The 17399-nt window shown below is 33.2% G+C and overlaps 3 protein-coding genes across 3 annotated transcripts in view; 1 reads left to right on the top strand and 2 right to left on the bottom strand.

Moving 5' to 3' along the window:
- Positions 1-3933: 3933 nt before the first annotated feature.
- Positions 3934-13106, bottom strand: LOC106111632 (transcriptional protein SWT1). The gene is made up of 12 exons (XM_013293767.1): positions 12855-13106; positions 12635-12749; positions 11657-12363; positions 10820-10970; positions 9639-9797; positions 9446-9549; positions 8358-8543; positions 7069-7255; positions 6351-6558; positions 5303-5440; positions 4614-4760; positions 3934-4171 (listed from the first exon to the last, which is right to left on the bottom strand). Exons 1-12 carry the CDS (start codon positions 12972-12974, stop codon positions 4093-4095), a joined length of 2301 nt encoding a protein of 766 aa, XP_013149221.1. The 5' UTR covers positions 12975-13106; the 3' UTR covers positions 3934-4092.
- An 881-nt stretch (positions 13107-13987) lies between these two features.
- On the top strand, positions 13988-15900 carry LOC106111614 (acylglycerol kinase, mitochondrial). The gene is made up of 4 exons (XM_013293748.1): positions 13988-14213; positions 14300-14480; positions 14705-14822; positions 15010-15900. The coding sequence occupies exons 1-4, from the start codon at positions 14104-14106 to the stop codon at positions 15840-15842; spliced, it is 1242 nt and encodes a 413-aa protein (XP_013149202.1). The 5' UTR covers positions 13988-14103; the 3' UTR covers positions 15843-15900.
- The window catches only part of LOC106111613, a 6979-nt gene continuing 5438 nt past the window's right edge, over positions 15859-17399 (bottom strand). Inside the window, exons 5-7 of the mRNA XM_013293746.1 lie at positions 17228-17382; positions 16457-16627; positions 15859-16075 (exon numbers count right to left, since the gene is read on the bottom strand). Coding sequence (XP_013149200.1) covers positions 15928-16075; positions 16457-16627; positions 17228-17382 — 474 coding nt within the window. The 3' untranslated portion in view covers positions 15859-15927. The remainder of the gene's footprint in view (positions 16076-16456; positions 16628-17227; positions 17383-17399) is intronic.

Here is a 17399-nt window from a genome sequence, read left to right as displayed (position 1 = left end):
GGAATTATTTCGTTACTTTTTAGTGTACTGTTTTTTTGAGAATATTTTGTTTTTGGTGTATTTTGTTTTGTTTTGTTTTTCGTGTATTTTTTGTACCAGGAATAATAAAAATCGATTTTTGACTTTTTGTTTTTAATATTTTTTTTGTGGTTATTTTATAACAAGTAGAATCGTTTAAAAAAAGAAAAAAATACATGCATATTCCCTATTGTGATTTCTCTGTGTAAAACCAAGGATTTTTTTGACATGTTATAGTGGATATCCATGTAGGCGTCAGATGATCAGATTGTATTAAATGTTTCTAGTGGCCTTGATAAACTCGCGCACTATTATTATTGTAGCTGCTGCAATTACTGCTGCAGCTGTTGTACTTATGCTACTGCTGTCTTTTCGTCTCTGCTGTCGTTTACTTGTGCTTTCAGATGTGTAGGCGTTGAGTAAATACTTATCTGACTGATAAAACTTTAGAATGGTGAAAGAATTTTTGAAATCGGCCCCGTAGTTTCTGAGTTATTTCAATTCGTACAAAAATGCCAAAACTCAAATCTTTTCTCTATATGAAATAAATAAAATTGGCGTAATTTAAACACTATTTTATTAAGATCGTTAAATGGGAATAAATAAAATTAACAATATTTTCATAACAGACCCGTTTTATTAAGAAAAAACACATATTAACACTGTTCAATCGCATAACAATGTACAATCAGCCGCAGAAATATATCAACATTTACAGGGCCTGTCCCACCACTAGCTGATAGCGTCACAGATAGCTTGAATGACGTCACTATCAGATAAAGTTATTAATCCGATATTTCCATCACATATTACATTGGATTGTTATCAGACAATTTACAATTTGGTGGGACAGGCCCTAAAACTTGAATACACTTTCGATGACAAAATAAATGTGATATTGTAACAAAGTCTATAGAAGTTTACAAAGTTCTGTAAATGTATACAAGGAAAAATACCCAGGTAAAATTCGTCTATTAATCACGTGATATTTTTAGAAACCATCTTAATTTTTATATATTTATAAATTATAATTTTAATATGTAATATATATATACCTTTTAGGGAGTTATCTTAACAAATGCAATTCTCTCTCTCTCTCTCTCTCTCTCTCTCTCTCTCTCTCTCTCTCTGATGACATCTCTTTTATATAAAGGGGGAGGCTTTGTAATACTTTCTAATGTTTTATTCCTTTCTCACGCGATTAATGGACGATCCTTTATTTTTAGACAAAATCATTGAATGGTATAGTCGTATTTTTTTTACTGAAATAAAAAAAAACCTATTTCACATATTTCATTGAAAAGCTTATTTCACTTACATATAGCGTATTATAATAGTAAATATTTACAAAATGACATGAAAAAGTTACAAATACATTATTAACATGGAATGACTAAAGTACAGTGCGACAAGGTTTTCCGGCCCGGTAAGGTATCCTAAAAACATAAAACCTGCAAGCACAGTAAAAAACAGCTGTATATCTTTTTGGTTACTTAGTAGCTAGTAGGCATAACTTAACTGGAACCGGGTCAAATAACCTTGGACAAAACTACAAGATACGTGACGAAAATTAAACTGCCAAATAACAATTACCAAATTTAATAGAACGTCGATTCAAGTTAAAAAACACGCATCAGACATATCTGTCTCTTTTTTAACTAGAAATATGAAAGAGACGACATGAAAATCTTTAATAAAGTACAGTTAGATTCTTACGTTAAACATATACAACCTAAATGAACGCGGTTACATTTAAACGTAGATTTAAACTGAGTTTAAGGAAAATTTGTACTAATATTTGCTTATAGTCAGTTTATTCCAAGTTTAACTTTACCGCGTTTAGTAAGGCTGATAAAGTATAATCGGATTCAATAGATACGAAAAATTATAAAATACAAGCTTTTGCCCGTGACTCCGATAGCGTGGATTAAAAAAACTAAGTAGCCTATGCGTTTTTCCAGACTATTCTTTACATCCAAATTTCATCGAAATCCGTTTAGCAGTTTACGCTAAAAACTCAAGAAACATCTAAACTTTCGCATTTATAATATCAGTAAGATATTAACAATTTTATTACAATAACGCTGTTATATTTTTCCCGTGGTTTTCTACAGATGTGTTAAATTTAATTCAGATCCATTCAGCCTTTAAGACTACTAACATCCATCCATCCAAAATTTTTCATTAAAATATTAGTTACTTTGAAAAACAACTATGTATCTTTCACTTACATCTAGTTTCATATACAGAACCTCGATAAGTTAAAGTCCAAGGGAAACACAAAATAATTTAAGTTATAGAGGTTTTAAGTTATCAAGGGTCTATGTTATAGAGGTTTTGGGCTCTGATGGGAAGGGAACATATTATTTTTTGAAGTTATCGAGGTTCTACTGTAGTTACGTTTAAACAAAAGTCTTTAAAAAAATAATCAATAGACAACAAAAAACAATGTATGTAAATGAAATCTTACTAATATTATAAATGCGCAAGTTTAGATGGATGTTTGTTAGAGTTTACAGCCTAAAATACTAATTGGATATCGTTGTAATTTAGCTTAGAGAGGATAGTCTGCACACAGACTACTTTTTTTTATTCCACACGGAGTCACGGGCAAAAGCATGTATATAATTCCTCATTTCCATTAAATTCCTTTATATCTAAATGACAATTTCATAGCATTAATAATTATTATGAAACTTATATAGTTAGCATATTTCCGTATGTTTGTTAATGAGTTTTTCTGTTATGTTGGTATTAAAGTTTAAATAGAGAACAGATTCAACTAAAACTAAAAATAATTATTAAAAACTTATTAATTAAAAAACAATCGGTGGTAGATCTCGTATCTCAGAAGATTGGTATGAAAACTGTTTAATAAAATAAAAAAAATATTAACAATGTCTAGTCTTGGGTTCGAATCCCGAAAACTCCAAATTGCTAATAAATGCAGAATTTAAAGAAATCTAATATTAAATATAGCCTATATCTCTTGAGGATAGTCTAGCTTTTAGACAGTGAAAGAATTTTTCAAATCGGTTCAGTAGTTTTTGAGTTTATGGAATACAAACAATCGATTTTTTCCTCTTTATTATATTAGTATAGGAAACAGTTATTTTTCGAGGACAAGCTTAACGGTAAGATATAGAAGCTCATTTAAATCTATTGAAATGTACAGAGAAAATTACAAAACAGCTATAGTACAAAGATTTTGTGATTTTTGACAATAAAAGCGACGGTAAGATGTCTTTAGTTTGAATGACCGGGTCAAATAAGTTTGCCAGACTATAGACGAATTAAATGATTTTCTGCGATTATTTGACAAATGATATTATTTTTACTTGCACTGATATATTTAGATATCGAATATCGACTACAATTTATATATACTAATATTATAAAGAGGAAAAATTTGTATTTTTGTATGTATTGAAATAATTCAAAAAGTACTGGGCCGATTTAAAAAAATATTTCACCGTTAGAAAGGTAATTTATATGTGAGGAAGTCGCGAGCAACAGCTAGTTTGAACTAGGTGTTTTAATTTTTTTTTAGAATTTCAATTACCACGTCTTTTATATGCGTTTCATGCTAATATTTTATACCTTATAACACTCTGGAGAAGAAAACTAATCGAATGACACCTAATTTGTCAAAATGCGTTAACTAGTTTAGGCTGTAAGCAGTTACAATAAAATTAACAAATACAAAACCACATAAAAATAATCTTAAACGCAAAAAACTATTAAATCTGTTCTTTATTCAAACTTATATCGTCATTTAAATAGAAAAAATTACATTTTTCAAAAATTTTTCAAAAAATCTGATTATTACTAAAAAACAATCAATATTTTTAGCTTAAATAATAAGCGTGAAGCTTCACGTTTAATTTCTTAAAATGTTTATCCAAATAAAAATGTTAACAGTATTTAGGAAAAATTTGAAAAAATGCCATTTTTTCCATTTTTACCGACGATATTTTGATTTAAATATATGTGTATGAATGTGTAGAAATACATAAGCGTTGTGCAAGCTTATATACATATATACATAGTACAGTAAATCACAGATCTAAAAATTTAATGAAAATTATTTTTGCAAACGTCTAATAATTCGATAAGCGTCGACAGATTCGCTGTAGCGTCTTGCAATAGATCTCTGGAAAGAACGATATTATTTAATACAAAAAAAATAAAAAAAAACCATATAACAACTGACATCACCAAAGACATTCAAATATATAGAGAAGGCAGGCAACACTTCACTTGAAGCATTTTTAATATCAATCGTCAATATAATAAATTTCAAATAGCTATCATTAAACATAAAAAAAATTATATTTTATATTACGACGCTACTTTATTTTTATAACAAAAGATTATAATTTTGTTAAATACTATATTACATGTTACCATTCAGGGAAAGTACCGGTGAAAAATTTTGTACTCTGCCTCCTCTATAAATTATTTAAATGCTTTTATGTAACATAGTTTTCCTTAACATGCATTAAAAAAAAAACAAAAAAAATCGTACTTTCAAACACTAGTAGACAAACAAATTTCAACTCTCTGTATATAAAAATAAAGTTTATTTTGCATACCTGTTCTTGGTACAAAAGATGTTCAATTCGTCCCGCGAGATGACGCCGCTCTCACCCCCGTTCAGGTTCAAACTGGATTTCAGTTCCGTCTCCAAATTAGTTATACGTCCCTCTAATAGTTCACTTGAATTATCCACATTCAGTACTCTGAAAGATACAATAATAATAATATAAAGATATTTTTTTATTTAAATACGTATTTGTTACGTCACTACGATATCTGTCTATTAAGTACGGCATTTGCCTTCATATAAATTTAATTCGATACTTTATATGCGTCATTTAACAAACTAGTAAATCCTATTTGGACAAACTATAATCTATACTATTATAATAAAGCGTAAACACACACTTCTTTGTTGCCTAAGATGTCAGCAATTACAGCATATTTTTGAATAATTCTTTTTTTAATAAAAACGCCTATACTTATATCAAGCTTTAGGCTATATTTTCACGCCATTGAACTTAGGGGGTAAATATTTTGGATAAAAACCCTAATGTGGGAAAGAGACCATAAGTTGCTGCCAACATCAAGGAAATAAGATTGCCATGGATTGTCATCATGTCACGTCATTCTGACATTTGCAATTGATAATTTGACACATGTAAACGGTAAAATAAAAATTTTATTTTTCTGCGGATGAAGCCGAATGGGAACAGCTAGTATAGTATAGAAATAGATAACATACCCTTGTATGGTGTGGTTGAACGATATGATGTGGTTGCGCAGCATGGAGTACTTGCTGAGCAGCGTCTCCACGGGCTCGTTGGCCGGCAGCCGGTCCTCGATGCTGTGGGGAATGCCCACGCAGCGGCACAACTTCGCACTGGAATTAAAAAAAAAAACTATATGTACAAGGAATTGAACTTTTTTATCTATCTATACTAATGTAAAAAGGAAAAAAATGCATTTTGAGTTTTTTTTCACGTAAAAACTACTTAGAAGGATTTCAAAAATTCTTTCGCCGTTAAAACGCTTAACAGTTTAGGCTACATTTTTTTATTTCACACGAGATATAAATTATTTGATACTTCTTTGATTGTTAAAGTTATGTTACAAATCTAAATATCAAGAAGTATTATTTCAATGTCTTTTTGTTATATTTTTATATTTTAAGCCACTTAAATTCATACAATTTTCAAAGCTGTTTTATTCTCGACTATTAATCTATTAACAAACGTGTACAGTCAGCTGCATAAATCTTACTAATATTATAAATGCGAAAGTTTAGATAGATGGATGGATGTTTGTTAGAGTTTGTAGCCTAAACGGCTGAACGGATCTCCATGAAATTTGGCACAGGTTTAGTTTTTTAATGTTTACTCGATCATTCTGCAACGGTACAACATATCTTATTGAAATTTGGCACAGATATAAAACAAAGTCTGTAGTACACTTGGGATAAGCTTCATCCCCGAGAAATGTCCGGTTCCCGGGATACGTAGCTTTTTGTAATTTATATAGTTCGTATGTTTTCTAATACCACGCGGACGAAGTCGCGGGCAACAGCTCGTATATTTATAATCTATAGCAATATTATAAAGAGGAAAGATTTGTATTTTTGTATATATTGAAATAACTCAAAAACTACTGGGGCAATTTTAAAAATTCTTTGACCTATTAAAACCTACGTTATTACTGAGTAACGTAGTCTATATTTTTATATTTCACGTGAACAATGTCACAAGCAATAACTTGTAAATAATATGAATTACATTAAAAAAAAAAAATCTTACCAATAACTAGAGAATATTATCCATACAGTTTCAAATGCCTGCATAACGGAGATATTATTCTGTCCGCGAGTCTGTCTCACGTTGTTAAGTCTGTCCACCGTGTTTTTAGCCAGCTCCATATATTCCGGTATAATTTGACACTTCTTTGCAACTTCTATACATAATTCCTTGAAGTTACACACTTCTGCTTCCACAAGCGTCTTCGGATCTGGAGAGAATTAAAAAATATACAGTATAACCTCGATAACTCAAACCTCGGTAACAAAAACCTCTATAATTTCAAAAAAATATGTTCCCTTCCCATCAGCCAAAACCTCTATAACATGGACCCTTGATAACTTAAAGCCTTTATAACTTAAAACATTTTGTGTTTCACTTGGACTTTAACTTATCGAGGTTCTACTGTAAATATTATGCATTTATAATTAAAATATGAAAGATAGATTGAAAAAAAAAAACAATTAACATATAAATTACAACAAAAGTGTCTATTATTATATCATTGAAGTAGTATTTTTAAAGTCAAAGCATATTATTTATAATATACATTTAAAAAAAACCTGATGAGCCTGTATTGTCATTTGAAATTTACTATTAGGGTTGTAACGGAACTACACTTCCGTATCCGCATGTGCGGAACTTCCGCAAGAAATGATAACTCCGCAGCCTCTTCCGCTTCGTTATTTCTTATGCGGAGTTATAACGGAGGTTTATTTACCTTTGTTTTTGATATGATTGTATGTTTTCTTCAGGTCGTTGAGCAGACCCTCGATCCTGGGGAAGACCTCGTGGAAGACAGCAATCCAGTGCTTGAGCAGCGCGAACAGCACGTCCTGCAGCTGCCAGGGCGGCGGCCGGCACACCACGTGCTCCCACAGCGCCTTGTAGCGCGCCCGCATCTCCGTCTGCACACACACACTTCGACAATAACACAACACAGATACTTCTAGAAGTACACAGAACATTACAGAAACTTCTACAATTACACACATCACAGACACTTCACAGAATAATTTACCAACTTTAAAAACTGCACAGGATGTTGCAGAAACTAGAACTACACAGATTATTTCAAGTCCTGTAGAAATTCACAGAAATATATAGAAATCTCTAGACCTTCAAAGATCAATACAGAAACTTCTAGAAATTCACAGAAAAATACAGAAACTTCTAAAACTTCACAAGACATTACAGAGAGTAGAGTAAAACTAAACAATCAGTGTTTAAATTCTTCAAGGTTTTCTCGTGTTATAGTAATTTTTTTTTTAATTTCACTGATTACTAACTGTTGCTCGAGACTTCGTTCACATGAATTGGAAAAACATATAGCTTACGTTACTCATTGATAATGTAGCTTTTTAATTTTGCAAGACCTTTTGAAACTGGCTCAGTAGTGTTTGAGTTATTTCAATTCGCAGAAAAAATACAAATCGTTCCTCTTTATAGTATTAGTATAGACTAGCTTTCGCCCGTGACTCCGTACGCGTGGAACTACAAAAAACAGAACTGAGTATCCTCTGTGTTCTTCCACATTATCCTCTACACCTATACCAAATTTCATCTAAATCCATTCAGCCGGCTACAAAAAACATCCATCCATCTAAACTTTCGCATTTATAATATTAGTATGGAGTATGATATAAGAATATAAGGTACTAGCTGTTCCCAAGCGGCTTCATCCGTATAAAATTATGATTTTTTTTTATTGTTTACATGTCAAATAAACAATTGCAAATGTCCAAATACCAATTACCTTACTATGGCAATTTTGTTTTCTTGATGTTGGCAGCAACTTATGGTCTCTTTTCCACATTAGGATTTTTATCCAAAATATTTACCACCTAAGTTTAATAGCGTGAAAATATATAGCCTAAAGCGTGACGTAAGTGTAGGGCTTTTTATTAAAAAAAGTATTATTCAAAACAATGCTGTAATTGCTGACATCTTAGGCAACAAAGAAGTGTGCGTTTACGCTTTATTATAATAGTATAGATAGAAATATCTGACCTCTAGTATATTGGCGAGCAGCTGGTAGATGGTGCGGTCGCAGTGGTGGAGGGCGGCGAGCGCGGCCAGCGCGAGGTGCGCGTGCGGCGCCGGCGACACGCGCGCGCTCAGCTCGGCCGCGCCGCACGTCGCCACGCCGTTCACCACCGCCTTGCTGCACAGGTTCTTGTCGTTCGACAGCAGCACCTGCTCGCAGTACACCAACACTGCACTAACACCCACTATAACGCGATCATTTCACTATAAAAATTTCAAATTTCCCGCTCAAATGCCTCGCATTACCCATAACATGTCGATACATGCACATGTATACATCTCAAACCATCACACCTACTGCAACACTGCCCCATGTTCTCTGTCAGGAGACATGATATATATATTTTTTTTATTTATTTACATACAGAAAAGAAATGAGGAGTTATGTAGGCTGCTGGATGTTTGTTACAACATTCCTGAATTAACAAAAAATGAATCACTAATCCAATCTTCAGAATATGCCTGCCACATTGTGGACCGAATAAAGCTATTAAATGGCACTGGCTCGGAACCACCCCCTCCCCTAACCTTCGTCTACTATAGATAATGATGACCGTGTCTTCACCATGTGTCAAACAATTAACAGTGTTGGGTGTTATGAACGTATTTTACAAGAACGTAAATAAACGCTACCCATAAGACAATAGATGTATTCTTCCATAAAAAAAAGTGTTCTTAGAAATAAGATGATAGATTAAAATGATTTGTATTTTTTTTTGTATTAAATATTGACAATGTTTAATCATGAAACTCGATACGCGAATTTCAGTTGACGCGATTTTTTTCGGAACGTATCCCTAAAAAAAGCGGGGTATTACTGTATAGCCTACTCTCCCTCCATTGTAAATTGCAATCAAGTGGCATGAATTAGGAAACCCTTAAATATTCTATAAAAAGTCCACCTCAATTTACAAATATTAAGCAAGAAATGCTGTTGTTCAATATCGGAGTACAAAAAACACTTCAGAGTAAAAAATGCATAAAAACACATATATGTTTCACTCTGAAGAGAATTTAAAAAAAAATTCTAAATCATAAACATTAATAATTACCACAGATTTGCCTCTCTCCGCTTGCTGCAGACAGCAGTTCAGAATCTCATCATCTGGCACTTCACAAGGAAATATGTGAGAATTTGAATCACGAAGCGATTGTCCTGGAATTTCAGACTGGGTTAATCAAAAATTACTGGTAGTAAGACAAAACTGAATAAAAAAAAACAATAAAAAAATAAAAAGGCCTTACCTTTCAGTCTATTGGCAACGGGAAGTGATTTATACAAAAAATCCATAGCAGCTTTAGCTCGCTTGCACAATACTCCATTGCCGTTGTTGTTGTCTTTTAATTTGTCCAGTTCATTGATCACACGCCATGGCACCAACAGGGTTGGCTGCTCTGTATAACCTGCGGGGAATCATTATCAGCTTAGTACATTACTAAATGCTCGGAGCCTACCCTAAGTTACTTGATGACATCTATACTAATATAATAAAACGTAAATACACTCTGCTTTGTTGCCTAATGTCAGCAATCACAGCATATTTTCGAATAACTCTTTTTTAATTAAAAGCCCTACTCTTACGTCATGCTATAGGCTATATATTTTCACGCCGTTAAACTTAGAGGTAAATTTGGTTAAAAACCCTAATGTGGGAAAGAGACCATAAGTTGTTGCGAACTTATGGTCTCTTGGAAGCAAGGTTGCCATGGTTTAAAATTTGCAATTGATAACTTCACAAATGTGAACAATAAAATCATTTTTTTATAATTTCATGTGGATGTAGTCACATGGGAACAGCTAATAGTCAATAAGGGCCCAATGTAAGTTGGCTTTACAGATCTTTAAATTTTCTTTACAGATGTGTGTAAAATTTGCTTCACCGTAATATTAGATAAATGTACATAAGATTGAACAATCTAAAAACATTAGTAGAGCAGAACCTCGATAAGTTAAAGTCCAAGGGAAACACAAAATATTGTAAATTATGGAGGTTTTAAGTTATCAAGGGTCTATGTTAAAGATTATACAACTAAAAGTATACATATCTTTTTTTTTATAACATAAGGTGGCAAACGAGCAAGCGGCCACCTGAATCCACAGAAGTGGAAAGCAACCGCTGCCCATAAACATCCGCAATTGCAGATGCGTTGCCTACGCTTCATCGACGGTAGAGGAGACGCACATAAAGAGGATTTTTCCTCTTCCTATGCATCTCCTCCTCCGTCAAATCCAATTCCCCTTCCCATCCTCTCCTTATAAGAACACCGGCACCACACTTATCAGACTGTACACAGAATTGCTTCCATTTCACGCCTATCTTCTGTGTGGTCGTGGTATTACTGTGGACGTGCCGGCCCTGCAGTGCTAAGATGTTAAAGCAGGCTCTACCACTGTCAAATCAATCATCAGGTCATGTCAATCTTACCTTTTATATTTGAGTTGAGTACTTGTGTGATGCAATGCAGATCATGTATGAAGATGTTTGTATCAACAACTATTACAGCGTTTGTTTGTATTGTATTCAACATGTTGGGAGCTGCACTGAAAGTGCTGCTGCTAGGCTTGTGTGCGTCCACCTGAAAGATTCATAATTACAAGTTATAAACACTAATTACAAATTTCATTACTTAAAAAAATAAATAACACAGTGACTTAACATTTGACACTAAGGGGAAGAAGATAGATCAAATCACACCTCACTCGTCAAAATTGGGTCAGTAATTTAGGCTGCATAGAGTTTTATAGGAGTTTTTATAAAAAAAACTATAAACATTTATACAAATGTACTTTACATGTAAAACATTACCCTCTTTATCAGTTGGGTAAAAAAGTTTTAAATTTTAATGAAATAGGCTATAATCAATGACCCACTAAATTTTTTTTATAATAAAAGGAGGCAAACAAGTGGCATGAACACAAAGGTGGTCAACGACACCCATGGGCATTTGCAACATCAGAGGAAATGTGAAAATATAGCAAGTAAATCAGTCTTAGCAATTATAATCTGTACCTGTACTAATATTATAAAGAGGTATGATTTGTATTTTTATATGTATTGATATAACTCAAAAACTACTGGGCAGATTTTAGTAATTCTTTCACCATTACAAAGGTAATTTATCTGTGAGTAACATAGGCTATGTTTTTAGTGTTATATTAATTTTACACAGGCGTTATCGCAAGCAACAACTAGTATGAAGTAAAATATAATTTTTCGTAAACATGTTACATATGATATGGTATATTGTAAAAAATTGCATACCCTTGAATAAACTAAAGTAACACCTTCATCAACATCCATCTGTTCAATATGTCTTCCAGTTCTAGTATCATCCATGTCATCTGACAACCTTCGTAACATCTGCATTCTGTCAGTTTCCGAGGTATCACTTTTATCCTTTCCTGGCAATTTGTACGCAAGCTTTGATTTAATTGCTGACAAAAGTTTATCAGCTTGAGAAAACTGCGGTGGAGTTGATGGATGTACATTTGATGGGTATCCTATTATTTTACTGCATATACCTTGTTCAATATCAGCGAATGTGTCTTTCTGTACATCTTTGTTATCATACTCTTCCGGTAACTGCGCTTTCATTGAAGATATGATTTTGTTTGCAGCAAAAAACTGTGAAGGTGACAAACTGCTATCGTTGCTTAGCTGAGAAGTGATAGTACAATTTGATTCATTAAAATTGGGACTGTTTAGTTCAGATCTTTGATTTTTCGTTGGAGTTTCAGCTTTATTTGTCTTTTCAACTTTCGGTTCACTTTTAGACACATTTCCCTTCTTTTCCTGCTCCAATTCCAAAGCTAATTGGATTCTCAGTTTCGTTAACCTGTTCTTTGCTAAATTCTTTGCTGGTTTTGATGATTGTGAACATTTATTTTTGTTCTTGTTTATGTTTAGGTGATTTTGCCTACCCCCATGAGAAATTGAGTTATGAGGTTTAGGTTTTTGCTTTTGGACATCTGAAAATTAAAATGGAATGAAAAATAAGGTATTAATATAAATAATATGAAATATTTGGGTTAATAAACATATATTACAATGAAATTCTGAATTTTTATTACCCATATTATCTATCAGCCTATTTTGTATTTGAAGACCAACTACCCACTACGAGTTAAAACATTGAATGCCGACGACTCGTATAGGGTGTTCATTTTAATATGTAGATCGTAATCCTAGTTGCATTGAAAATTCTAAAAAATAACTCATAACCATTCTGATCTAACTTACCGTTCTTTGACTTCTTACAACATTTGCGATCTTGTTCTTTTCTGTTCTTCTCTCCATTACGATTTGGCTCTACTTTGATGGCGACATTACTGCAAGATTCTTTTTCCTGTACAGCCTTCGAAAAAAACAGCAACAATTACTTTCAATTTAACATTAACCAATTTAAACGTAATTAACTACATTTAAAACTGAAGGATAGAAAATTATTTGGAAAATTTACCTTGGGCTTTATCCAAGAGGATTCGCGAGTCCTTGTGTTGAAATAATACTGTTTTCCTGGATTTGATCTAGATTTACAAAGTACCCAACAATCTGTGAATTTATCACTGATAATATTCATTATAAATGTTAGTGTACAATGTAAAAATAAAGCAATAAAAACATTTTATGCGAATGAAAATGTAGATGAATTAATTTCAAGAAAAAATATCTGACAAATAAAAAATATACACCACCTACGAGAACGAAAACTACAGTTCAGTTGTCAACGACAAAATACCTATCATTCCAATATCATTCGTTCATTTGTCATTGACTACTCTTTGCGCTGTTATCTTTAATTTAGACCGGCTATAAATCGTCGTATTTGTGCCTTTTTGTCGCCAACGGCTATTGACAGAGGTGTGAGTGTGAGGAATCGTATTAAAAAATACAGACGAATTGAGAACCTTTTGGGTAGGCTGTAAATTAAGATGGTATAAGCTGTCGCTAAAATCAATAGTTGCGTTTACTGTTTGAAATGGAACGGACCAAAAGCTGATTTTTTCAAGATACGACCTATCACATATCTTAGATAACAACTACCTACATATATATCGACTTATCTTAGACTTAGATAGTTTTACATTTTAGGTTGAGATAAAATTTCAAGAATTTTTTTCTATTTATTTAAATGAATATTGATAGTATCATTTGGAATAGCTATATTCAATTGATTTAACTATAATATACATATCTACAAATAAAACTGAAACACGATTTAAAGATTCTTTTTCATCTGAAAATCTAAGTTAGTATTTAAATTTCTTTCTTTCTTTTCTAGGTATATGAAGAGGTCTACGACTCATGTACGTTTTAAGACAAGTATTAAAAAGTCTACAAAGGACGATACCTCTCACTGAACACTTTAAAAAGGCCATTTCTTGGATATGCTGCGTACTTTTGTTTCCCTACGACTTAAACGTGCCCGTTGATGTTAGCGAGTTAGTTGTTCGAATTCCATTTCCACAGCTACCGCTTGATACCGACAGCGTAAAATGGCGAAATTAAATAGATACACGTCTTTTACTTTCTATTAATAGAGGGTAGTGATCTCCATACTTAATCTTTGGCCTTAGGTATAAACTGCAACGACAGATGAAACGAAAATTAATAACAGCTGTTTTTGACATAATTATAAAAAATAACCTAAACAAAACCTAAAAAAGGCATTAAATGTAAGACAAAAGACGGTTTGAAAGTTTTTTGTGATGGAGAGATTAATAAAATTCAGTAAAACAATTAGAAATAATTGGAAGAAATCAGTCGTAGGTGTTGTTGCTTTATATTATGGTGCCGCGAAAATCAAGGAGAAATATGAGTTAGTATAATTTTGTGAAATGAATTTGTCTTGTAAAGTATTATAATGTTAGTAAATTATTAATTTTGGTTAATGTTATATTTTAGAATAAATCTTCTGATGCGTGCCGCATGTCAAGAAGCCGTGAAATATGGCGATTCCATGATACCTATGGAGAGGAATCCAACCCTGGTTACGGTTATACTAAACCCCGTAGCAAATAAAAGAAAAGCGAAGAGAGATTTTGAGAAATACTGCGAACCGTTGCTTCATTTAGCTGGATTGCAAGTAAGTTGTGTAACATAAATTGATGAATGTAAAGTTTAGTAGTTTTCAGATGTATTGGTAGAACTCAACTTCACGCGAGTCAAGCAGAACACTATTTTAGATAAGCACTGTGCAGCGCGGCTATTACCTTGAGCGATCAAGATATTTGTTACGATCTTTGCTTGTACTATATAGCTATTATACATGCTTTTAATACTTGCTTTAAATATTTTTTCTATGTTTAGGTTGACGTAATACAGACAACATCAGAAGGTAATGCTAAGGAAATTGTTGAAACCCTTCGTGGAACAGAGGCCATCATTGTTGCTGGAGGGGATGGGACATTCTCGGAAACTGTTACAGGTCAGATATATTCCAATTTTTTAGTTAACAAATTATAATTTTGAGAACTTAATGGTTATGGACTGACTTACAACAATTATAAGATCACTCCTAAGTTTCTCTAGAAACATAATTTCAGAAGAATTTTTAATGCAAGGCAAGTCCTTGTTGATATTAAAAGTAATGTTTTATATTAAACATTTTGCAGGTTTATTGAGAAGAAATGATGGAGCAAATCAATTCCCACTTGGAATCCTACCATTAGGCCGCACTAACAATCTGGGTAACAGTTTATTTGAAGGTGGAAAAGGTGTAGATAGAGTTAAGCAATTAATAGAAGCATCTATGGCCATCATTAAAGGTGATACAGTTTGGAAAGATGCTATGAAAATTGAACCAATGGTGGAAGAAGAGGCACCAAGTAGACCAATTTATGCGATGACTTCTCTAGAGTGGGGTGCATTTAGAGATACTATAGCAAAAAGGGATAAATACTGGTTTTATGGCTCTCTTAGGGATTATGCTTCATATATTTTCAATGGCTATAAAGAATCTCTGAATTGGAATTGCAGTGGAGTGATTAAGTATACACCGCCTTGTGCAGGTTGTAGCAATTGTTTAGAGAAAAAACCCGAAATAAAGAGAAAATGGAGTTTCTTTATGCCGAGTGCACCGGAAACCGTCACAACCACGGTTGTTAACCCTGAATGTGCAACATTAAATGAATTATGCTTCAAGACGAGCAATCTAAGGATTCAACCGCAGAAAATTGGTGACTCTGATACTCCTTCACTTAGTATTGTGCTGGGAAAAAATAAATACAGTTATACGGAATTTGTTTCCGATGGTTGGCAACGAATTAAGGGTATAGATGAACATGTTAACAGCATTGCAGCTCGGACTGTGGAACTTTTGCCTAATGAATCTGGCCCAGAAGTAATAATTGATATAGACAGGGAAGAATTTGAAGTGAAGCCCGTTAAAATAACATTACTACCTCATATTGTTAAGATATTCTGTACTAATAAAATGGTTATGTAATAAAAAAATATTTGTAGATTTTCAACTTTAATGAGATATTAAATATTGGTTTATTTAAGTGGGTATAAATATTTATTTACATATGTTATAACATAATCTGTCTTGAATACTCCCAAACAAAGATGGCGGCCGTGACGTGTACATTCAAAGACCGAACCACGCCTTGTTGTGGAATCTCAACGCAGAAGTCCATTAGAGGTAAAAGATCGCACGGTACTCCTTCCTTTTCATGTCTGAAAGTAATTAAAAACACGACAAAATTAGAATAAAGGAATCATAAGATATAAGATATGTGTACAGTCAGGTGCACAAATATGTGTACATTTACAGTTTCAGAAACTTGTGTAAGTCTATGTATTTTTTTAACCAAAGATGTACACAAGTTTCTAGTTTTGTAAATGTGTTCACATTAATGTAGCTGAGTGTACCACAATTCTTCAATGGATGGATGGATGGATGTTTGCTAAAGTTTGTAACCTAAACTGTGTTGAACAGATCTTGACGAAATTTGACAGATGAATAGAATAGTCTGGAAGAGCATAGCCTACTTGTTTATTTTTTAATTCCATGGACGGATAGAAAGATATAAACATAGAGTAAATATTTTAACTTACCCAAGCAACAGTAATGTCTTCTTCGGGAACTTGAATGTTTGCAGTTGACAACTTGTTGAAGTTTGTTCAGCACCAACTACACAATATCCCTCAGACTTTTTCTCTATGAGGTACTGCTTCAGACCACAAGGTCTCACTTCCTCAACATCAATCCAACGTTCCGCTGATACACTAAATATTAACAAAAAAAAAACATAAATATTTGATACAAAAAACAAAGATTTATAATAGAAATATTTATTATCCATATTAAACTAGGTAAATATTTTAGTGACTGATCTATTATAGCTTTAGTTCGAGCTATAGTTGGAGCTAAACATAAGGAAACTAATATTTTTTCGACTTGAAGTTGCCTAAGTTTTTACAGTGGCAGAGCCCGCTTTATCATCTTAGCACTGCAGGGCCGGCTCGCCCGGTGTAATACCACGACCACACAGAAGACAGGCGTGAAATGCGAGAAATCCCGCGTCTCGTCTGATGAGTGTGGTGCCGGAAGCCCAATTGTGGTCCCTTTTCCTTCTCAGGGTTTTTATGATAAAGATTAGGAAGGGAAAGTGGATTTGACGGCGGAGGAGACGCATAGGAAGAGGAAACATTCTCTTTATGTGCGTCTCCTCCGTCGATTAAGGGTAGGCAACGCATCTGCAATTGCGGATGTCTATGAGCAGTGGTCGCTTCGCCATTTTGGCGGATTCAAGTGGTCACTTGAATATAAAAAAAAGTCTTGTAATATAAAAAAAAGTTGTTTTCTTAAGGTAATTTTGTGCATACCTTAATCCTTGAAACTGCTTATCCTGGATATGACGGAGGCTATCGATAACATATGTTCTAATGCCGAACACTTCACTAGTGCGAGCCAATCCTCCAAGATTCGGTAGTTTATCGATCAATGAGGCAACCACTATGAGTTCACCTTTTTTGCCTTTCTGATAAAGAAATAGAT

The sequence above is a fragment of the Papilio polytes genome, unplaced genomic scaffold (genome assembly GCF_000836215.1).
Source record: "Papilio polytes unplaced genomic scaffold, Ppol_1.0 DF824158.1, whole genome shotgun sequence".
Lineage (NCBI taxonomy): Eukaryota > Metazoa > Arthropoda > Insecta > Lepidoptera > Papilionidae > Papilio > Papilio polytes.
Note: the sequence above shows the minus strand (reverse complement) of the source record. Positions and strands in the feature narration are given on the sequence as shown.